Below are 24,285 nucleotides of genomic sequence, written 5' to 3' on the forward strand. Positions count from 1 at the left end.
TAAAAACAGCACGAACTCCAGCTTCCTTGAGAGAACCTACCCTGTCCCAAGACAAGGACGTGCAAGAGCAGTAGAGGAAGGCACCCAGCCTCTTGCGCCCGTCTGCCCACATGCCTGTACACATGTACACACTCCATGCTCACATGTACCAAGACGAGTTAAAGCCAATTCTTTGCTGTATGTTCATTTTACCACTTAGTAGAGATGAATACAAATTTGCATGCTAATGAGATAGAAGCGCTTGCTTATTTCTACATAAAGAATCAAATCTTGGCTGAACATTCGATATTGCAGGACAGAGCATCTTCAGTGTTTTCCAGAGCAGTGTTTTGATTTTGTACCTCTCAGTGCCAAGAAGGTCACTTTGCTTATTGCAAACTACCAAACGGCCAAAGTTTGTTATCATCTCAGAAGTTGTTGGGACTTCTGTCTTAACTCCAAGCCAGAATTGACTGAACAGTTTTTGTGAAACTCAATTCAAATGGGAATTTTTTTTTTAAGTTTATATGTTTACTTATTTGAGGGAGAGAAAATGAACCTGCTAGGGCCTCTAGCCACTGCATGTGCCACCTGTGCATCTGGCTATATGTGGGCACTAGGGAATCAAACTCACTGGTTTCTAAGTCCTGATGATTTTGTCTTTGGTAACAGCATAATTTTCAGTGCAACTTTTTTGTGGGAATGAGAATGTCAAAGAAAAGCTCTGTTTACTCTTTCACCCTGCCTGCCCAGGTTTTCCACATTTCTCTTTTCTGGTCATTTGGTTTAGACCCTCTTTTTGTCTCATCCAGTATAATGGAGATAATGGGAAGCATAGTCCCTATTGAAGTTGTTCGGGGACTGGAGAAGTAGTAAAGGCCATAAGCTGCAGTAACTGAGAGTTATCCATCATCAGAAGACGTCATCCTGGTCATTTCATTCTTTTAGGTTTTGCTGTAGGGGTCAGGTTGGGCTAGAACTCACTATGAAGCCCAAGCTAGCCCTGGCCTCTTGGTGTTCCTGCCTCTGCCCCCGGCGCTGAGATTATAGGCTTGCACTACTATGCCAAGCATCATGTTTACTTACTTGAACATCGCTCTTGAAGAGGCTTCAGGAATAGTTCTTTACTGTCTAAGTATTGCTAGTATTCTCACTTATTTCTGTGGCGATGCTGAAAAGTCATTGTGTGGTGATTGCCTGAACATTCTGGCTAGTTCCCGTATTTTCTCCAGTTTAGATTTCAAATGCTGAAACAAGTGTCTTTGAGGCACAACGTAGGGGCCCACAGCAAATCTAAATTTTTTTTTAAATTATGAAATTTGTTTTCATGCACATCATTCCTAAGTATGCCATTTTCTTTTTTTTTGAAGTAGGGTCTCATACTGCCCTAGGATGACCTGGAACTCACTCTGTAGTCTCAAATTGGCCCTGAAAAAAAAAAATAGAGGTTTGTTTTTTGTTGTTGTTTTTTGGTTTTCTCATGGCAATCTACTTCTGCCTCCCGAGGCTCCCTTTTGGTTTTTTAAAGTTGGGTCTTATTCTAGTCCAGGCTGGTATCAAACTCACAATGATCCTCCTACCTGTGCCTCCCAAATGCTGGGATTAAAGACATGTGCCACCACTCGGGGCTTTTTAAGCATTTTATTGACAGCTTCCATAAGTATAAACAGTAAACCATGGTAATTCCCACCCTTAAGCGCCCCTCTCAATCCACCCTCATTGGATCCCTTCTTCATTTGTCTTGCTGCACTTCAATTCTGTCTTGTAAAGACCTTCTTCATGTACCTGGCCTCTCTTTTAGTAGAGCCCTAAAGGCCAAGTGATGGCTCCTTTCTGTGTTCCAGTGTCCGGCCCAGTGCCTGTGCATGACTGACAGGCAGTAAGTCTGTTGAGTGAGTGAAGGTCGGTGCCTACATTCCTCTTCCCTTGTGCTTAGTGTGATGATGTAAATGCATGTTTTTCTTGCAATTTTGGTGCGCATATATATATATATATGTATTTGCTCTTCCACATAGCTTTTGGCATCCACAAGAAGGGATCAAGACAACATGCAGGCTGAGCTGAATCGGCTCCAGGCAGAAAACGACGCCTCTAAGGAAGAAGTGAAGGAGGTTTTACAGGCTCTGGAGGAGCTGGCGGTGAACTACGACCAGAAGTCTCAGGAGGTTGAGGAGAAAACTAAGGAGTATGAGTTGCTCAGTGATGAGTTGAATCAGAAATCTGTAAGAGAATACTTTTTCTTTCTTATTGTAATCTTACTTGAAGTTATTTAAATAAGTTATTCTTGCAGTAGGAAGCCTAAGGCATCGGCAGCATCACTTCTCAGGAGACTCAGAGCTTACTACTCCCCTGCTGTATGGAACCTTGGAAGCGGAGGGAAAGTTATCATTCTGGTTCCTAATGGCCTACTGATGTGTAATTTAAATATTAATTTGAAAGATACTGTTGCACATAATGCTAAAGGGTAAAAATTAGTCACACGTAGTTTAGTAAAGCTATGAGATGATTGTTCAAATGACAAATTAAGAAATAGTCACATAGGGGGCTGGGGAGATGGCTCAGTGGGTAAGCATGCTTGCTATATAAACATGAGGAGCTGAGTTTGATGCCTAGCACCCACGTGAAAAGCTAGTTGTAGTTACCGCTGCCTGTATCCCCATCATGAAAGGGCGGAAACAGAATCGCTGATCAACCAGTCTACCCCTCAAACAGCACAGGCTCCAGGCTCAGTGAGAAAACCATCTCAAGAAAATACGGCAGAAGAGCGATAGAAGAAGATACTGGAGTTTGCTTCTGTACCAAATATGTACTGCGACCAGATGTGGTGACACATACATCTCTGCTACCAGTACTCTGGAAGCAGAGGCAGGATTGTTGCAAGTTCAATTTCATCCTGATCTACATATCAGGCTCCAGACCAACCAATGCTATCAAAAAAGAAAGGAAGGGAGAAAGAAGAAAGAAAGAGGGAGCAAAGGGAAGGAGAAGAAATGCTATTTAGCTCATGTTGTTTTGTATGGTTTTGGCTCTGTCCTCTTGAACAGGGCCTTCCTAGCACAGCGTGGCAGGATGCATCATGCTTCTGCACTAGATGGAGATGCAGTGCAGGGGTTGCCAACCTCCGTGGGTGCTGGCAAAAGTAGTGTCGTGGCTGTGACTTTGAACAACTCATGTCTGTCCTTTGTCATGAACACTGGCTTCCTGTTGAGAAGTGAGTTCCTGGTGGCATACGTGGGATGAGTGCCCAGCTCCTCTCATTTATTGTCTGTGCTCACTCACCTGGAGGCGGCTGTGGGCACGAGGAAATAGCACCTTTAGAGGTCTCCCTCCCGCACCTGGCATCCTCGTGCTCTTTTTTTCACTTTCCAAAGTTACCAGTTAGCTTTGTCAGAATTTAATACCAGCAGAGATCCATTGTGAGTAGCATTTTTAGCAAACCTAATTGCTGCTGGGTAGAGTGAAAGCATTCTTAGAACTCCTAAGTTTGTCCCTGTTAACTGGTTTTGGTGTTTAAGGTACTTGTGGTGTCCCAGATGTGAAGCTGAAACCAGCATTACTTTGTTGAAAATACACGTAAGCAGTATTATTGTCAGTTGTTAGAGAAAATGTCTAGTCATTTAAACACTGATGGTAGAAGAAGGCTATATGTGAGACCAGCAAGAAAGATTTAGGTTAAGTTTTGTGAACATAATAAACCTGGCTGTTTATCAGAAACTGAAGGAAACGACCAGCCCTCATTAGAAACAAGCAGTTGAATGATGGCATCTCTGAAAAAACAGTAGTAACTGGGCTGGAGAGATGGCTTAGTTGTTGGTGCTTGCCTGCAAAGCCAAAAGACCCAGGTTTGGTTCCCCAGGACCCATGTAAGCCAGTTGCACAAAGTGGGACATATATCTGGAATTTGTTTGCAGTGTCTGGAGGTCCTGGTGTGTTCATTTTCTTTTTCTCTCCTTCCCTCCCCAATAAATAAATAATTTTTTGAGATGTTGACTAAAAATAAGCTGCATTTAACATGCTACATTTGATATCTGATACAAATGCCAAGTCTTAAAGTGGGGACAAATAGGTAGGACTTCTCAATTTATAGTGACTTGGACAATTGCTTATAGTGTTAAAAGTGATAATAATTATGATTAGTAGATGCTTTTCAGTGCCATATAGAATGTTGATAAAGCAAACTAACCAGGTAGAAAACTTAGTCCTTTCCAACATGGATTTGTTCGGACTGATCTCACACAGCTGAGCCAAGACCCAGTAATAGTGATAATCACATCTCATCAATATTGAGGTTTCTCATTTCTAGGTAGAAACCATCCAATATTAAGAATGATACCTGCTTTAACTAGACTACAATGACTTTTTATAGTGTGAAGTCCTTTTTCTCCCCCTTCTTTTGAGATAGCACCTCACTCTAGCCCAGGCTAACCTAGAACTCACTGTAGCCCTAGTCTGGCCCTGGACTCACAGCGGTCCTTCTACCTCAGCCTCCTGAGTGCTGGGATTAAAGGTGTGTGCTACCATGCCTTGAAAGACCCAGGAACACGTGAATTGAGGTTTCACCTATAGTGTTTTATTTTCAATTCTCTCAGGCTACTTTAGCGAGCATTGATGCGGAGCTCCAGAAACTTAAGGAAATGACCAACCACCAGAAGAAACGGGCAGCAGAGATGATGGCCTCTTTACTCAAAGACCTTGCAGAGATAGGAATTGCTGTGGGCAATAATGATGTGAAGGTAATGGAGTAGCTCAGTCATCACCTGGAGACGACCTGCATGTTTGTTACGACTCAGTTGCTTAGAGAGCTCTTCTGACCATGTGTGGTAGGGTATTGACTACATTCTAAACAGATGGAAAAGGATTGGGGTACCCAAATAAACTACTCACATACTAAGTAACATTTATTGGACCATGCTTGGTTCTCGTAGCAGAGGAGCAGCGCAGGGAAGAGACTTAGTGAATTGGCTGTGTTTTCTTTATATATGTACAAGGAAGTGATGAGCGTGCTGAGGTACTTTTTTTGTTTTGCTTTTTAAGGTAGGGTCTCACTCTAGCCCAGGCTGAAATTTATTTCAGTATGAAGCATTCCAAGCATGCAAACATGCATATTCACACATAAGAAAAGATAAGGGTGGGGATCTGTTGTTTATCATTTGTTAAAATAGTAAGAAGAGGTAAATTGCTAGATTTCTTTGACTATTAAGTAAAATAAGTACTGTTCTTTCTAAGCTTTTTAGTCTAATCTGGAAGAGACACACTAGCTGCTGCTGGTTTTAGCTTCTTGTTCACTCCTCACAGCAGCCTGAGGGGACGGGCGTGATCGACGAGGAGTTCACTGTGGCCAGGCTATACATTAGCAAGATGAAGTCGGAAGTGAAGACAATGGTGAAGCGCTGCAAGCAGCTGGAAAGCGCCCAGACTGAGAGCAACAAGAAGATGGAAGAAAATGAGAAGGAGTTAGCAGCATGTCAGCTTCGTATCTCTCAAGTACGTGAGACAGAATTGTATCATGTCTTTTTTTTTTTTTTTTTCCCAACGTAGGGTCTCACTCTAGCCCAGGCTGACCTGAAACTCATTTTGTAGTCTCAGGGTGGCCCTGAACTTATGTTCACTCAGGTGATCATCCTACCTCTGCCTCCTGAGAGCTGGGATTAAAGGCGTGCACCACCATGCCCGACTTGTTTCATTTCTTTAAGTCACATATGGGGGCAGAGGTGATGGCTCAGTTGGTCAAGTGGTTGTTCCACATAAACGCCATGTGGTGGTGTGTATAATCCCAGTACTTGGGAGATGGAGGTGGAGACAGGCAGGTACATGGGGTAAATTGGTAAGCAAGACTAGCTGAATCAGTGACCTGCGTTCAACAAGAGGCCCTGTCTCAGCAAATAAGCTACTGAGGAAGGCTCCTGACATGAAACTCCAGCCTCTACGTACATATACACAGAACATTAAAGTCAAACATTTTATTATCAAGGTTAAAGGTTTTCCGTAAAAATAAGCTAGGTATTGTCTGTCGTAAGAAGCTTAGTCAGGGGTCCCCTTTGAATGATTTAGTCCAGAAGTGTATAGGAAGATGTAGTTGATAATATTGTTGAAGACACTGAAATAGTCCCAGGTTGCGCAGAACTGCAGGAACCGGTATTCTGTCTTTAGCTACTGAATAATGATGAACAAATACCAAGATGGGATAGGTCAGGAAGGGAAAAGGTTATTACTCATGTCTTAGTTTACAAGTGGCATAAGCTGGAAAGATGGCCATTTAAGTTACTAATTTTTGTTTGTTTGGTTTTTGAGGTAGGATCTCTCTCTGGCTCGGGCTGACAACTATATAGTCTCCAGGTGGCCTCGAACTTACAGCAATCCTCCCACCTCTGCCTCTCAAGTGCTGGGATTAAAGTTGTGTGCCACCACACCCGGCTAAGTTACTAAATTTTTTAACATTTTTAATTGGCAGTTGAACATTTAGAATGAAGTACTTTCAGGTTCATCCTATGTTTAGGCACAGCAGTGAAGCATGTTTATGTACATGAGCCTGTGCAGTCATGTGCAGACACACTTGCAGAGGTCAGAACAGGATGCTGGTGGTGTGCTGTACCTCTCTCTTCTGCCCTATTTCCTTGAGACAAGTCTCTCCCTCTCAGCCTGGAGGACTGGCTGACCAGTGAGCCTCAGTGATTCTGCTCTCTCTTCCCCCTCACCACAGGTTACAGGCATGCACAGCCACTGCTGGCTTTTTACATGGGTGCTGGGAATTGAACTCAGGTTCTCATGCTTGCACTGAAAGCACTCTTACCCACTGGACCATCTCCATGGCTTCAAATATTCTTTTTTTCAATATTTTTATTTATTTATTTATTTGAGAGAGAGAAAGAAGTAGATATAAACAGAGAATGGGCATGCCAGAGCCTCTAGCCACTGCAAACGAACTCCAGATGCATGTGTAACCTTGAGCATCTGGCTTTACTTGGGTACTGGGGAATCGAACCTTCGTCCTTGTAGTCTTCACAGGCAAATGCTTTAACCACTAAGCCATCTCTCTAGTCCCCATGTTTTCATTACTATAAAATGTTCATATGAAAGATGCTTTTCCTACTTCATATTGGTGTTGTGTTGTGTTCCCCCCCCCAAAAGCATGAAGCCAAAATCAAGTCACTGACCGAGTACCTTCAGAATGTGGAGCAGAAGAAGAGACAGCTGGAGGAGTCCGTTGACTCCCTCAGTGAAGAACTAGTCCAGCTTCGAGCACAAGGTACTAGCTGCTGACTGGTTTAGTTGCTTTATTTAGCATGACTCTCATTTTCACTGATAGAAAATAGCAGGAATTTAGCCGGGCGTGATGGCTCACACCTTTAATCCCAGCACTGGAGAGGCAGAGGTAGGAGGATCACCATGAGTTTGAGGCCACCCTGAAACTACAGAGTGAATTCCAGGTCAGACTGAACTAGAGTGAAACCCTACCTTGGGGGGAAAATATGGTAGGAATTTGGAATAGTAGATAAATCATACACTTCAGTGTGGCCCCGAAATATTTTTAAAAATGATATTGAATATGTAAATGGAAACTCTAGGAATCTCCCAGGGAGATTTGATGTTCTTGACTGTGTATATAAATCCTAACAGGAGCCTACAAGTGATCTTCTCTGCCTTCCATAGTATCAGTGTACTGTTCTAGTTAACACTGTCACTGACCTTGGAGAGTTCTGCTACGAAACACTCGTCCTATAAAACCTATTTGCATCTTGGTTCTTGGTTGATATGAGGACTCTAAAGGCTTATTTTACACCTCTTTTATTCCCTTCCCAAACAGAGAAAGTCCATGAGATGGAAAAAGAACACTTGAACAAAGTTCAGACTGCAAATGAAGTTAAGGCAAGTGTGATGTCATATTGGACTCTGGTGTTTTTAATCCATTGTGTTAGCGTTACTCTGACTGTAATGTCCTCACCCACCCCACACATTGCAGCAAGCTGTCGAACAGCAGATCCAGAGTCACCGAGAAACGCACCAGAAGCAAATCAGTAGTTTGAGAGACGAAGTGGAAGCAAAGGAGAAGCTTATAACTGATCTTCAAGAGTGAGTGCTCTGCAGTTTTCCAAGAAGTCATTTTTGACATGACTTCCCATTTATGATCAAAACTTCTAGGTTTCAGGCAAACTTGTGAATTTTTTTTCTTTGGTCTTTTGGGCTCCTAAGTATTCAGTTGAAAGAATATAGAACTAATAATAATAAAAGAAATATCCAGTTTTATTGAAAATAATTGCTAGAATGCTAAGTCATTTGAGAAAAGCTTAATTGAAAATTGTGGACTTAGAATTTTTGTCCTTGTTTATGTTCTGACTAGCAGCCGTCACCCTTGTTTATCTGGTGAGTCATTTCACCTCCTTTTTGCCTGGGTTCACATACATAGCCTTTGTTAAATTACTGGAATTTGTAATAATTTGAGTAAAAAACCAAAGGAGATTCAGAAGCAAAGTGACAAATAATTTGAAAGATGGTTATTATTAACAGCTAATGGAAGTAGGACTGATTCAAGGAGCAGAATAAAATGATCTCAAATGCAAATATGTGAAGTATTATATGACCAAAAGTAGTTAGGTCCCCTCCCTTCCTTACCCCCCATGGGGGACAAGAGGTCTTGAATATTTGGAAGATGAGATTATAGCATTTAAAAGTTCAAGGCTGGTGGTGTGGCACACACCTGTAATCCTAGCACTCAGGAGGTAGAGATAGAAAGATTGTGAACTGTGGACCAGCTTGGGCTATGTGGTGTGTTCTGGGCCAGTCTAGGATACATAGTGAAGTACAGTTTTACAAAAATAACAAGCCAGGCATGGTGGCTCATACCTTTAATCCTAGCACTTGGGGAGGCTGAGGTAGGAGAATCTCTGTGTGAGTTTCAGGCCAGCCAGGCACTACAGAGTGACTCCAGGTCATCCTGGGCTAGAGTGAGACCCTTCCTTGGAACCACCCTCCCTCCTGCCAAAAGAAAAAAGAAAAACGTTTGGTGACATTCAGCAAATGGTGAAGTTGAGCTTATGTTCATTTCTTTTGTCAGCCAAAACCAGAAAATGATGCTAGAGCAGGAACGTCTAAGAGTAGAACATGAGAAGTTGAAGGCTACAGATCAGGAAAAGAGCAGAAAACTGCATGAACTTACGTAAGTAACTGCTTTAATTAAAGTTTAAGAACACAGGAGAATCTTGCAGAGATGGCCCATGGATGTTTTATCTTGAGAGTTGGTTTGGTGTATAGCTTTTTAGCTTGAACATACACGTGTGCTGTAGTGAAAGCAAGATCAAGTTCTACCATAAAAATGAACTGCAGGGCTGGAGAGATGGCTTAGCAGTTAAGGTGCTTGCCTATGAAGCCTAAGGACCCAGGTTCAACTGTCCAGAACCCACATAAGCCAGGCGCACAAGGTGTTTCAAGTGCACAGGTGGTACACGCATCTGGAGGCCTTGGTGTGCCACTTATCTCCCTCTTTTTTTCCCTCTCCCCCCTCTCATTTTAAAAAAAAATGAACTTTAGGGCTGGAGAGATGGCTTAGTGGTTAAGGTGCTTGCCTGTGAAGCCTAAAGACCCAGGTTTGATTCCCCATTACTCACATAAGCCAGATGCACAAGGTGGCACATGAGTCTGGCGTTTGTTTGCAATGGCTAGAGTTCTTAGTGTGCCCATTCTCTCTATATATACCTCTCTCTTTCAAATAAATAAAATATTTTTTTAATGAACTTTAGAAGTTTAGAAAATTTTAGATTCTATTGAAAACACTAAATTTTGTCATTTGATTTTGCATTAAAAAATTACTGTTTTAGCCTTATTTTTTTTAAATTTTTTTTATTTATTTGAGAGCGACAGACACAGAGAGAAAGACAGATAGAGGGAGAGAGAGAGAATGGGCGCGCCAGGGCTTCCAGCCTCTGCAAACGAACTCCAGATGCATGTGCCCCCTTGTGCATCTAGCTAACATGGGACCTGGGGAACCGAGCCTCGAACCGGGGTCCTTAGGCTTCACAGGCAAGCGCTTAACCGCTAAGCCATCTCTCCAGCCCTAGCCTTATTTTTTGAATAGAGGTGTTCAGTATTTTACTTTTCCTTGTTTACTGAGTTCAGTGGTAAGCACTTTATCCACTGAGCCGTCTCTCAACCCAAGTTAATAGTTTCCTAGAGTCTAAGTAGGTACAAAATTTAGGATTACTATCTTCCATTCTCTGAATCTTAAGAGATGGTTAACATACGAGCTGTTATCGAGAGGATGGCACACTGGTAGGTTCAGTGGCAAGGTTGTAAAGATTCTGCTGGGTGAGGGCTGCAAATGTTGCCCAGTGAGCAGAGTAGACGCCTCAGCGGCAGGACGCTCTGTCCGCCTCAGCTCTGCAGCGCGCGCTGCCTCTGTGGACTTGAAGCTACCGCCTTGCTCATGTCTTGACAGTTAATAGTGTCCATGATTCCCCGTGTATCGGTGTCATTTTGGAAAAAAGCCATATAGAATATGCGGCATGTTTAAAAATAAAAATTTGAGTCAGTCTTTGAATTCTGCCACGTACTGTTTTATCCCTTCCATTGCTGCTTCTCCCTCATAAGCTAGTCATTTTAAAAGATTGAGACCGAAATATACAAATTGCTTTGGAAGATACAGCATGGTCAAACAGTGGCTTAAATGTACGTACCTGCCGTCCGTTTGGATTTAGTAATTGAGCATTTCAGATAAAAATTTGACTTTTGCTAAATGAAAGTAGAATAAGGAATCAAACTTATATTCTTCCACTACCAGGGTTATGCAGGATAGACGAGAACAAGCGAGACAAGACTTGAAGGGTTTGGAAGAGACAGTGGTAAGAAAAATGGGAACAGTGGCAGGATTGGGCAGTCGTTTTTGGATTTTCCTGCCCTAATTACCCTGAATTTGAAGACTGATAGTTTTATTCTTAATTCAAGGCAAAAGAACTTCAGACCTTACACAACCTGCGCAAGCTCTTTGTTCAGGACCTGGCTACCAGAGTTAAGAAGGTAACACAGTTGTGCCAGGAAAAGTGTGTTTGCTCTGCAATTTTTTGTATTTATAAGAAATAAATTTTACCCTGTATGTAGTGTTTGTGCAGTTTAAGCCTGGATTTTGGGGTGGGGGATTGCTTTGTTTTATTTTGCTTTTAAGGTAGGGTCTTGCTCTAGCCCAGGCTGACCTGGAATTCACTATGGAGTCTCAGGGTGGCCTCATACTCAAGGCGATCCTCCTACCTCTGCCTCCCGAATGCTGGGATTAAAGGTGTGTGCCACTAAGCCTGGACATTTTGACTGTTGGATTTTTCACAGTATTCATCGTCATCTTTTCTCAGAGTGCCGAGATGGATTCTGACGACACTGGGGGCAGTGCTGCACAAAAGCAGAAGATCTCCTTTCTTGAAAATAATCTTGAACAGCTCACCAAAGTACACAAACAGGTAATAAGGAAAGAATTTCGTGCTGACATTATAAAAGAAAAGAAAACTGGAGACTAGAAGTATTTTAAATTTTCAGAGTCCTAAAATTTAAAAAGTTATATAAAGAAGCCATTAGCAGCTTGCAAAGAATTTAACATGTTTATTTATTCTTTTGGGTCTCGGAGATCAAGTTGCTATGTAGCCCTGGCTGTCCTGGAACTCAGCAGTCCTCTTGCTTCAGCTTCCAAAGTGCTGAAATTACAGACACTTAGTTCCTTGTAGGGTATAAGAATTGTCAAGTCTGACATTGTTTTTTAAATTTTTAAATATTTTTAAGAAGAGAATGAGGAGAGACAGAATGGGCATGCCAGGGCCTCCAGGCTGCAAACGAACTCTTAACACACTGCACCACTTTGTGCATCTGGCTGTACATGGGTACTGGGGGATCGAACCTGTGTCGTTAGGCCAGCCCTCAACATGACATTTCAAGGTAGATTTAAGTCTCTCTTCTTTCTCACCGTGAGCCAACCTCCTGTCTTTTCTACACACATTTCCCACCTGCCACCTGCCTTTGAACCTTGTTAGATTTCGTTTGAGCTTGTTTCCCACTCAAACTACACAGAACCTTGCCCAAAGACAGGCCTGGGGATTGTTGCTGTCAACTTCCTTGCAGTCCAGGTGGAAGTCTGACAATTTAAAAGAAAAAAACAACTTTTATTAAGCTGGGCATGGTGGCACATGCCTTTAATCCCAGCACTTGGGAGGCAGAGATAGAAGGATTGCAGTGAGTTTAAGGCCACCCTGAGACTACATGGTGAAGTCCAGGTCAGCCTGGGCTAGAGTAAGATCCTATCTCAAAACCAAAATAAAATAAATAAACTTTTTATTGACCACTTCCATAAATAGAGATAGTAAACAATGCTCATTCCCACCCATCACCTCCATTTTCCCTCTCCCAAATCCATCTTCCACTGAATCCCTTCTTCTTTCCAATTAATCTTCCTTCTGTTTTTTTTCTCCCCCAAGGTAGGGTCTCGTTCTATGCCAGACTGTCCTGGAATTCACTGGGTAGTCACAGGGTAGCCTCAAACTCATGGCAATTCTCCTATCTTTGCCTCCCAAGTGCTGGGATTGGTTAAAGGTGTACACCACCATGTCTGGCTTCTTTCCTCTATTTTGATGTCATTCTTTGCTCTTGTAATAAAGATCCTATGTAGGTAGTACTAGGCATTGTGAGGTCATGGATATCCAGGCCATTTTGTGTCTGGAAGATTGCATTATAAACAGTACTACCCTTCCCTTAGCTCTTAAATTCTTTCTGCCACCTCTTCCACAGTGGGCCCTGAGCTCTGGGGCGTGAGATGGAGATGTTTTTGAGTCACCCCAGTGGTTCCCACCATCTGAAAAGAGAAGATTCTTTAACCAAAAATGAAAGTAACATTAATATATAGGCATTAAGAAAAAAGTGCTGTGCTGAAGAGATGGCTTAGCAGTTAAAGCATTTGCCTGAAAAGCTAAAGGACCCAGTTTGATTCCCCAGGACCCATGTAAGCCAGATGCACAAGGTGGTGCATGTGTCTGGAGTTGGTTTGTAGTGGCTGCAGGCCATAGCATGCCCATTCTATCTCCCCCTCTTTCTCTCTCTCCTAAGTGCTTAACAGGGCAGTTGGGTGGGCATAATATATGCATTTAGCCAGACAATAGCAGTTGTTACTCCCCTAGGGCTTATGACTTCCCCAGCCATAGGCTTTTGACTAGGTTTTCAGTATCTGGCATGTATTCCCTCTTGTGGAACAGGCCTCCAACCCAATTAGACAGCAGTTAGTTTCCCCCATAACAGACATGCCACTGTTGCACCAATTGACATATTTAGCCTGGCTGGCCAGCCTTAAGGTTTGTAGAATCCATTGCTGGTTAACACCATTGGTCATTTTTCTCTCTCAAAAGGCTGCATGCATACCTTATAGCTCTTACCAGCATTCTTTTTGTTTGTTTGTTTGTTTTTGATTTTGTTTTTTTCAAGGTAGGGTCTCAATCTAGCCCAGGCTGACCTGGAATTCACTATGGAGTCTCAGGGTGGCCTTGATCTCATAGCAATCCTCCTACCTCTGCCTCCCAAGTGCTGGGATTAAAGGCGTGCGCCGCCACGCCCGGCTCCAACATTCTTATTTATTTATTTATTTAAGAGAGAGAATGGGCGCCTCAGGACCTCCAGCCACTGCAAACAAACTCCAGATGCATGTGCCCCCTTGTGCATCTGGCTTATGCAGGTATTGGAGAATCGAACCAGGTTCCTTTGGCTTGGCAGGCAAATGCTATACCTAGTCAACAAAGAGGTTTCTAGCTCAGTTCCAGCTTGGTTTCTCAGTGACCTGCAGCCCATCATATGGAGTCTTCAGCAATAGGGTCTTGCCTTCTGGTTGTGGTGGGCAGCCAAGAGCCTTGACAGTGGTCTGTAATGTTTTGGAGGCATTAGGGACCTACTTGGCCAACAACTCAATAAAAAGTATCCCACCCCTGGCACTGAATTTTTTGTAATAGCAATCTATGCCTTCTGGGAACATTATTCATATCCATAGGATACTTCTGCCTAGCCTCTCTCTCTCTTTAACATATGTATTATTGAAGTCTGACAACGTTTTTTAGTATTTTTATTTTATTTTAAGGAAAGAGAGAGAATGGGCATCCAGAGTGACTTGCAACTGCAAAGGAACTTCAAATGCATATGCTACCTTATGCATCTGGCTTTATGTGGGTATTGGAGAATTGAACCCAGGCACTCATTCATTCAAGAGCCTTTACTAACCACTGAACCATCTCTCCAGCCAAGCTCTGACAATTTTTTTTTAATGTTACTTTTGAGAGAGAAAGGCAGAAAGAGAGAGAATGGGTGTGCCAGGGCCTTTCAACCATTGTGGACAAACTCCAGATGTGTGTGTGTCCCCTTGTGCACATGTGCAACGTTGCACACTTGTGTCACTTTGCGTCTGGCTATAGAGACCTGTCTCAAAAAGAAAGAAAGCAGGGCCAGGTGTGGTGGCACATACCTTTAACCCCAGAACTCTAGAGACAGAGTTAGGAGGATCGCTATGATTTTGAGGCCACCCTGAGACTACATAGTGAATTCCAGGTCAGCCTGAGGTAGAGTGAGACCCTACCTTGAGGGGGGAAAAAAAGAAGGGAGGGAGGGAGAGAAGGAAGAGAAAAAAAGAAAAGGAAAAAAATAATTAGCTAACCATATGCTTTGTGAGAACGACACATGTATTCTTACATGTGGAGGCCTAAACTGGACAAATGGGAAAAGCTAAACAGAAAATGTAGTTTTACTTAATTTCTACAGCATAATTACATAACGTGCATTTTCTCATCATCTTGTTAAAAGCTGGGATCCTTTTCTTTATTATTATTTGAGAAAGAGTGTGTGTGTATGGGTGTACCAGGGCTGCAAGTGAACAGAAATGCATGTGCCACTTTGTGCATCTGGCTTTACGTGTGTACTGGGGAATTGAACCTGAACTTGTTGGCTTTGCAAGCAAGTGGCTATAGTTGCTGAGCACTTCTCCAGTCCTCTTCCTTTCTTTGTATACCTTTAGTTGGTACGAGATAATGCCGATCTTCGCTGTGAGCTGCCCAAGCTAGAGAAGCGACTTAGAGCTACCGCGGAGAGAGTGAAAGCTCTGGAGTCAGCCCTGAAAGAAGCCAAAGAGAATGCGTCTCGTGACCGCAAAAGATACCAGCAAGAAGTTGATCGCATAAAGGAGGCAGTGAGGTCAAAGAATATGGCCAGAAGAGGCCATTCTGCCCAGATTGGTTAGTGGGGCCTGGTCAAACCCTTCCCATGCCAGTTTGACTGCCTCGTTGAGTTTGAAAACATTATCTGTGGATTTTTCACGTTTGTCATGGTGGTATTTCTTTGTATTTTTAAATTGATAAAGAGAGGTACTACTAAGAAGAAAGAAAGAGGCTAAGAGGTAATTATATTAACTGGAGAGGAAGGTAAATAACTGGACAGGCTAGCAAGAACAGTGAGGACTAGGAGAAACGATGCAGGTCAGTGTCATTGAAGCCTGAGGGACACAGGCGTTGGCAGTTACACCATGTTTTGCAGTAGCGAGTAGCACAGGAGCGAGATTGTTTATTGTAAGCTCCTAGAGAAAAGGGTGTAGCCAAAAGGAAACCATGGAGAAGCAATGCCATAATATTTTTTTTACTTATTTATCTGCAAGCAGAGAGAGAAGAGAGACAGAGAGAGAATGGGTGCACCAGGGCCTGTAGCCACTGCAAACGAACTCCAGACGCATGCGCCCCCTTGTGCATCTGGCTTATATGGGTCCTGGGGAACTGAACCTGGATCCTTTGGCTTTGCAGGCAAATGTCTTAACCACTAAGCCATCTTTCCAGCCCCAACAGTGGCATAATATTAAGAAAATAAATACTTGGGAACTGATCCTAAGTAAAAATGTCAAACTTTATTCTCAGTCTGTCTTTGTTTTTCATACCAGCTAAACCAATTCGTCCTGGGCAACATCCAGCAGCTTCTCCAACTCATCCAGGCGCAATTCGTGGAGGAGGCACATTTGTTCAGAATAACCAGCCAGTGGCACTGCGAGGCGGAGGAGGCAAACAAGTGTGACCGTTTGCACATGTTCACAGGTTTGTGTCTACATATAGCTTGTAAGTCATGGCTGTATGTGGGATACTGAGCCATTGATTCAGGTGTTCAGAATTTTTTGAGCCTCACATTAGGAAGATGATTTTTTAAATTTATTTTCAAGGAGAGAGAATGAATTAGATTGAGCATGCCAGGGCCTCTTGCCACAGCAAACGAACTCCAGAAGAATGTACCACTTTGTGCATCTGGCTTTATGTGGGGACTGGGGAATCAAACCCAGGCTATCAGGCTATGTAAACAAATGCCTTTAACCACTAAGCCATCTTTCAAGTGCTGACTTTTTTGGGGGTGGAGGGAGAATTGGTGCACCAGGGCCTCTAGCCACTGTAGTTGAACTCCAGATGCATGTACACCTGGAGCGTCTGGCTTATGTGAGTTTTGGGGAGTCAAACCTGGGTCCTTTTTGCTTCACAGGCAAACAGCTTAACCACTTAGCTATCTCTCCAGCCCTGGTTTGTTTGTTTTTTTTTTTAATGTGACTTTCGTGATTTATAATAGTTCTTGGTATTCTAACGGCTATACCACAGTTTATTATAATCTCTTTATTAGAAATTTAATAAAACATGTTAATTTTTTCCATTGTTGAAATTTTCTAAAATGGAATTGCTGTAAGTGAGAATTGAAGTATAAAATATCTTTATACTCCCTCATCTCTTAGAGTATTGCCAGAAGATTCCCAGAAGTGGAATTCCAAGGTGTGAACATTTTTAAGGTCTTGATACATATTAACGTTGCTCTCTAGAAGAACTGCACAAAATTACAGATCAGTAAACATGTCTATCTTACTGCCTCCTTACCTGCACTCACTAGTAATAGTGTTTAAGCTTCTAATGTAGTAGGCCCAGTGTAGCATCTTACTGAATTATTAACAAAGTTGGATTTCATATTCATCTATATTGATCCACTTATAATCCTCTTTGAGTTCTCTGTGTGCCCTTTTTCCATTCACCTACTGTCATCTGATTTTTCCAACAGATTTCTGAGGGTTTTTCTTCTTTTTCTTTTTTTTTTTTTGGAGGTAGGGTGTCGCTGTAGCCCAGGCTGATTGGGAATTCACTATATAGTTTCAGGCTGGCCTTGAACTTATATTGATTTTCCTACTTGGTCCCCAAGTGCTGGGATTAAAGGCTTGTACCACCACGCCCAACTTCTTTATTTTTATTTTATTTTATTTCGTGGTTTTCCGAGGTAAGGTCTCACTCGAGCTCAGGCTGACCTGGGATTCATTATGTAGTATCAGGGTGGCCTCAAACTCACTACCTCTGCCTCTGCCTCTTCAGTGCTGCCACAACTGGCCAGCTTCTTCTTTTTTTTTTTTCCCCCCCATTCTGGTACTAATTTTATTGTTGCAGTCAGCTTCACATTGCTGTCAAAAAATATCCAACCAAGAGCAGCTTGTGGGAGGAAAGGGTTTAGTTGACGTACAGTCTCAAAGGGAAGCTCCATGATGGTAGGAAAGATGATGACATGGACAGAGGGTGGATAACACCTCCTGCCAACATCAGGTGGACAACCGCAGCAGGAGAGTGTGCCAAAAACTGGCAAGGGAAAGCTGGCTATAACACCCATAAGTCTTCCCCCAACAATAATCACTTCCAGGAGGCACCAATTCACAAATTGCCTCCAGCTAGAGACCTAGCATTCAGAACATATAAGTTTATGGGGGACATCTGAATCAAACCATCAACCAGCAAGGAGCCCCAAAATTCTCACATCACATAGTCCAATGATGCCCACACTTTATATTCCATATTCAGGCCTGTCCCTCTGCCTGGGTTTCCTTACACCCCTACCCCACTGTGGTTCCTTTCATGTGGCTTCTCTTTGCCTTCTGGACATAGGGCCTTCTTGGAAGGTAGCTGTGATCTTATGCAGTCTTTGGATTCTACTGTGGCAGACATGTGCCCCCACATCTAACAGCTAGCCACCTTTCTCACTGTGGTCATTGCCTGGGAACAGCAGTAAACCCTAGCTGTCTCAAGTAGATCTTTTTTTTACTTTTTATTAGCATTTTCCATGATTATAAAAAAATATCCCATGGTAATTCCCTCTCCCCCCCCCCACTTTCCCCTTTGAACAGCTTCTTTATTTGTAGCAGAATCAGTTCCTTGTTGGAAAGTAAAGTAGGAGATAAATATCTAGAACTCCCTAGTATGGTGGGTGCATGTTTTGAGGGCTAAGTTAATTTATTTTAACCTTGCTGTGTATTTTGACATTTTTGTATAATTTTGTCTCTTTTTTCTTTTGAAGTAGGGTCTTGCTCTAGCCCAGGCTGACCTGGAATTCACTATCACTATGTAGTCTCAGGGTGGCCTTGAACTCATGGCCATCCTCCTACTTCTGCTTCCTGAGTGCCAGGATTAAAGGCGTTCACCACCACACCCGGCTCTCATTTTGAATAGAGGTTAAAGCAATATTCTGAAAGATTCAACATTTCCAACCATTTAATACACTGTGTTATCCACATACTCTAGGATTTATGAATAGAAATAAAATATTTAAAATAATGTCTATAATCCTATCTAACCAATCCAAATTCCAATATTGACTTCCCTTTTTGGCTACCTCTCCTCCCTCTTCTGTGGGGTTCTAGGGGTCTAACCCAGGACTTCACACAAGTTAGGCCACCGAGCTGTATCCCAGCCTCTCTCTTTCTTTGTACTGTCCTATGCAGCTTTCTTGTCTAAAGCGGAACACAATCCAGGATCATGTGCAGTTAGTTGATTTTCCCCTTAAGTTTCTTGTTATCTAGAATCTACCCCACTCTTTTAGTGACCGTGGCTTAGCAAAGAGCAGTTACCACGTGTGCAGTTCCTTCTGTGTGCGCGTTACCACGTGTGCAGTTCCTTCTGTGTGCGCGTTACCACGTGTGCAGTTCCTTCTGTGTGCGTGTTGCCTTGCCCTCTGCCCCACACACTGAAATCCATGTCAGAAGTATTGATTGCATTTAGCATGAGCAGACAGTTTTAGTGGTAGAGGAAATGGTTCTTGAGAGTTTCACAAGTTCAGTGTCCTTGTGTAGCATAGAGCACTCAGTAGACCAAGCTGGAAAGAAGGTGGGCAGGGGAATTTCCAGAGCATGAAGTTCATCTTTTTGGCTATTGTTTTCCTGCTTAAATTCATATGTGAGCTTTTAATATAAAAGTTTGTGTATAGATTTGTTTCATTGCTGATCCAAAAGATAGTTCTTTTTATTTTATTTTTTGGTTTTTCAAGATAGGGTCTCACTGTAGCCCAGACTGACCTGGAATTCACTATGTAGTCTCAGGATGGCCTCGAACTCACCGTGATCCTACCTGTGCCTCTTAGTAACTATAGTTTCCAGTTCTGCCTTGTACACTCCTGTGAACAGGCTGAGGGGTCATTTCCTTTTCTTGTTTCTGCTTTTTGGTGTGGAGAGTGTGTGTAAATGCATGTGCACAAGTGTGGAGAGAGTGAGTGTAAATGCATGTGCACACGTGTGGAGAGAGTGTGTGTAAATGCATGTGCACACGTGTGGAGGCCAGTGTAGAGTGTGGAGAGAGTGTGTGTAAATGCATGTGCACACGTGTGGAGAGTGTGTGTGTAAATGCATGTGCACACGTGTGGAGGCCAGTGTAGAGTGTGTGGAGAGTGTGTGTGTAAGTGCATGTGCACACGTGTGGAGAGTGTGTGTGTAAATGCATGTGCACACGTGTGGAGAGTGTGTGTGAATGCATGTGCACAAGTGTGGAGGCCAGTGTAGAGTGTGTGGAGAGTGTGTGTGTAAATGCATGTGCACACGTGTGGAGAGAGTGTGTGTGAATGCATGTGCACACGTGTGGAGAGAGTGTGTGAATGCATGTGCACACATGTGGAGGCCAGTGGAAGACGTGACCTGTCCTCTTCAACCACTGCGGGGTTGCTTCCCTTGACAGAGTCTCTCTCAACCCAGAGTTTTGCTATTGTTGGTCAGTCGGTTCCTATCGTCAGGCCCTCATGTTTGCATGACATGTGAGCTATCTCCCCAGCCCCCATGTACACGCACTGAAAATCAAAGGTGACTGCAGGTGACATCTAGTGGAAGTGTTTGCTTCACTCACCGTCACTTCCCCTGCCGTAGACACCTCTTATGTACGCTATCCTGCAGATACCATGTAACAACTAACTGCTAACTCATGGTTCTTCATTTAAGATGTCACTAACCAACATTGACTGATTAAGATTGGCCACTGAGTTTTGGTTTTGTGTGTCTGAGGGCATTGGTCTCTGTGGCCTGCACTGGCCTGGAACTCGCAGCAAACCTGCTGCAGCCTTCCAAGTGCTGAGATTACAGGGCCCAAGAAGTCCCATGTCAGCTCACCCATAGCTTTACTAGGAAGAACAAAAAAGATGGGCTGGTACCTTTCCAGACATTGTTCTCTTCATAACCATTCATGCTTAGGAGATAAATGAAAGAAGGATAAATAAGATCACATTTTTGTTTCCTTGTTTTATTCTTTGTTAACTATCTCAAACATGAATTTTACAAAACTAAATACTTTCTCTCTATGCTTTCTCCCACTTTTTCAGGTGTTCTGGTGAAAAGTCACTGAAGTATGAAGAGGACATAATATCAACTGTCATTTGGTGGCTATAGCCTCTACCCCCTTGGGATTGTAGAATTATAATTTGTTAATGTATAAATTATTCTAGCCTGTACAGCAGTTTCCTCACCATTCTACTTACACAAACTAGAGTGCAGTGCTGGCATCTTGGGAGGAAATGGCAGCGCACAACTGCGGCCGATTATGACGCAGCCTCTCTCCTGCCTGTGGTCTTCACTGTGCCAAGCTAACTGAACCTTACAGGACTGCACTGTGTTTGCTTTGTGTGCACGTGTCTGCTTTCTCTCTTTAAATCACCTAGCTGCTCATGCTGCTTGTTTCTCTTTTCCTACTAAAATGTATGTCTTCCTGCTTTTTTGTTTTTTAAGGAACATTAAGGTTTACTGTCTTAAATTTTACCACTAAACAACACTACATGCCCACGAAATATATCAAGTCAGTACTGTACTTTCAAATCTCTTGAAAATGAAATCAGGGTTGGAATTCCTTGTATGGTCTCTTAAGTTTGCTTCTGGAAAATGGTGTTTGAGCACTGGGTCCTTAACGGCCACCTCGCTGTGCATGTGGGACTGAGCGGACTCCTAGGTTATCCCTCCCGAGATGCTAGTTGCATGTTACTCAGGTAACTCAGATTGGAAATAACTGGTACACCAAAAGGGATTCTCACTCTAAGAGCCAGCCTGGGGGAGGAATTGTATCTCCCTGCTTTCTGCTTCCATACTTAGCATAGCTTGATGAGATGGAACCCCTGCTGCATTCTGGTGAGCCCCCTCTCCGGGACAAGGATTGGACAGATACTAAGTTCTCATCTTTAGTAGCTTTAATATGTGAGGTGGATTAAGATACTACAGAAGTAAATAATTTTGTATTGCTAGATAATTATATTGGCTGATGGAAATTTATATAGCCGAGAAAATTTTTGAGAAAAATAATGAACAGAACAGACACACCATAAAGCTGAAAGTTTATAGGTAAATTTTGGCCTGGAAGAGGTATTTTTAACTTGCTACACTAAGTCATACACTATAATTTATTTGCTTAGTATAGGAAAAATAAATTGCAAGTCACTAATAGTCCTCAAATAAATTATATTGTTGGCTGTAGTGCATAATTTTCTAATTAGTATTAATTGTATACCTATTTTTTCCACTTCTATTTCAGATTATTAAACTAAATCAAGTTTATTTTAGGGAACTATAAAAATAATAAAGAGCGCAATATTTCCTTCATCAGCATGGAGGGGGGAAGTGGTGGCTACAACTATGTTAGCAGGAATTCACAGAAAATGAAGTATTTAAGGTTATTTAGTAGAGAACTTGGAGAGTTATATGTTAGGATCTGGCTGCAGAATTTTTGAAAAATTTTATACACGGATATTTGTATTAAACTTACAGCCTTAGAAGACTAGGATCATAATTGGCTTATTTTTCTATTTCCTTAACTACTGTAATTTCCACTTTTATAATAATTTTGATTTGAAAATAAATTTATTTATTTTTTTAACAGTCAAAAGTCCTTGCTGTTGTAGTCTGCAGCCTTTAATTGATTGTGTTGCTCTTACAGCTGATCAAAAGAAACACTCCAAATCGAGGTGAATCTTGCAGCAAGTCAGTCATGGTTGGCAATGGTGACACACTGCTCCTAACGGGGACAGTTTTCTAGATGGGAAACATTTGGCTGCATTCACATACACATTTATATTTTGTTTTCAAATGAAAACTTGCTGCTTTGGGGATTTTCACAAAGGAAATGACTTCTTTTGTCTGAATATGGTAGTTTTAAGATGTATCATGGGGATTGGTGCTGTGTAACACAATGAATTGTAACTAGCATGTGGTTCAGAATACACAATGTTAGGTTTTTAAAATATCTTACAGGTTCTTTTCTATTTATAATTTCAAACTTTCATAAAGTATACAAGAATTTCATAAATTTGTTTTCAGTGAATTGCTCTTTTTTGCTATGATAGGTCATTTAATACAGCATTTACTCTTATAAATGGAAATTTCTGATCATTTAGGATGTTGACAATATTTTAATTTGCAGTGTCTTCTTTTTTTGTGACTGGACATATTAATGTTCCTCTGAATGGTATTGGTAAACGGTTCAGAAGAGAAACTCAGTGAAATAAAAGAGTAATATTTATTCATGGTGATCAGTTAAATTATTTGTCTAACTTAAGAAAACGAACTACTGTGCATAACTCAATTTGTATGCAACTCTCAGTTTGATGTTAGGTAAGAGGAGAGCCCACCTGTGGAATATGTTGGTTTATTTTCAGTGCTTAAACATACATTCAAATGTAAGAGTTTGGGAAGACGCTATGTGATTTTTAAGTTAATCTGCATGCTGTAAATGTGTTTTGTGTTTAAATAAAGGAAAAACTTTTTGAAATGTAATGACTTTCTTGAAAATTGCTTGATGAAATTAATTTTATATGCCTTAGTGGCAGTTCCCAACAGACTAGTGACTAATACCTGTGCTCATGCATGGGCTTCCTAATGTGGTTAGCCTTTGAAGAGCAGGGGTCAGGTATATAGGCTGAAAAATTAAGAGCTAGAAATGAACCTCAGTCTCACTCTTGTTATTTTATTTTAGCTCTATATTTTCCTGCTCTGAATCTTTTAGCAGGTCTAAGAATAGCATTGAAGTTTGTTTCTCATTTACCTAAGGCTCATTCATGTCTAGGAGAGGATAACTAAAAAAATGACTGTGAGGCTGGAGGGATGGCTTAATGATTAAAGCACTTGCCTGCAAAGCCAAAGGAGCCAGGCTTGATTGCCCAGGACCCACATAAGCCAGATGCACAAGGAGGCATATGCATTTGGAGTTTATTTGGCATGGCGAAGAGACCCTTGCACGCCTTTTAACTATGACTAAATTAAATGGGATTTGTTTGTTGTATTTTTAGTATGTGTCATTTAGAACTGATATGGAAAATTCTAGTCATAGTATAAGTAAAGCGTAAGTACCGGCCAATCAGTTATTAACTCTTAGTCAATCCCGTTTCATCCATAATCCTTCCTACTTGTGCTACACTCCATACTGTTTGCTTTATTTATTTATACTTATTTGAGAGAGAAAGAGGCAGAGAGAGGGTAGGACACACCAGGGCCTCCCGTTACTGCAAATGAACTACAGATGCATGTGCCACTTTGTGCATCTGGTTTTATGTGGGTACTGAGAAATAAACTGGGTCATTAGGTTTTGTAGGTAAATGCCTTAACCACTAAGCCATTTCTCCAGCCCTGCATACTAGTTTTTGTTTTTGTTTTTGTTTTTCGAGGTAGGGTCTCACATTAGCTCAGGCTGACCTGGAATTCTCTATGTAGTCTCAGGGTGGCCTGGAACTAACCATGATCCTCCTACCTCTGCCTCCCAAGTGCTGGGATTAAAGGCGTGTGCCACCACGCCATGCCTTAGTATCTACTTTTAAAGATGGGGATTCCTTAACAAAAGGCTGTGCATAGGGGAGTGCACCTGAATCTGAGTTTGCAAGGCCCAGGCAGAAGGGTATGGAGCTTGAAGCCAGCCTGAACTACATGGTTTAGGGCAACCTGAGCCAGAGTGATAGCCTGACTCAAAAAGAAAAGCTGAGTGCACATCAAACACTGTATCACAGTAAAGGATTAATAACCGACTACCCAAATTT

At 42.1% G+C, this 24,285-nt stretch overlaps 1 protein-coding gene across 1 annotated transcript in view; it reads left to right on the top strand.

Annotated features, from left to right (window-relative positions):
- Positions 1 to 23,032, top strand: part of Kif5b (kinesin family member 5B) — a 60,913-nt gene extending 37,881 nt beyond the window's left edge. The window contains exons 14-26 of the mRNA XM_045148998.1: positions 1,995 to 2,201; positions 4,569 to 4,712; positions 5,275 to 5,463; positions 7,108 to 7,225; positions 7,784 to 7,845; positions 7,940 to 8,049; positions 9,032 to 9,133; positions 10,751 to 10,811; positions 10,915 to 10,986; positions 11,313 to 11,417; positions 14,990 to 15,206; positions 15,899 to 16,049; positions 20,599 to 23,032. Of these exons, the coding sequence (XP_045004933.1) occupies positions 1,995 to 2,201; positions 4,569 to 4,712; positions 5,275 to 5,463; positions 7,108 to 7,225; positions 7,784 to 7,845; positions 7,940 to 8,049; positions 9,032 to 9,133; positions 10,751 to 10,811; positions 10,915 to 10,986; positions 11,313 to 11,417; positions 14,990 to 15,206; positions 15,899 to 16,029 (1,518 nt within the window). The 3' untranslated portion in view covers positions 16,030 to 16,049; positions 20,599 to 23,032. The remainder of the gene's footprint in view (positions 1 to 1,994; positions 2,202 to 4,568; positions 4,713 to 5,274; positions 5,464 to 7,107; positions 7,226 to 7,783; positions 7,846 to 7,939; positions 8,050 to 9,031; positions 9,134 to 10,750; positions 10,812 to 10,914; positions 10,987 to 11,312; positions 11,418 to 14,989; positions 15,207 to 15,898; positions 16,050 to 20,598) is intronic.
- The last annotated feature ends 1,253 nt before the right edge of the window (positions 23,033 to 24,285 follow it).

The sequence above is a fragment of the Jaculus jaculus genome, chromosome 5 (assembly GCF_020740685.1).
Source record: "Jaculus jaculus isolate mJacJac1 chromosome 5, mJacJac1.mat.Y.cur, whole genome shotgun sequence".
Lineage (NCBI taxonomy): Eukaryota > Metazoa > Chordata > Mammalia > Rodentia > Dipodidae > Jaculus > Jaculus jaculus.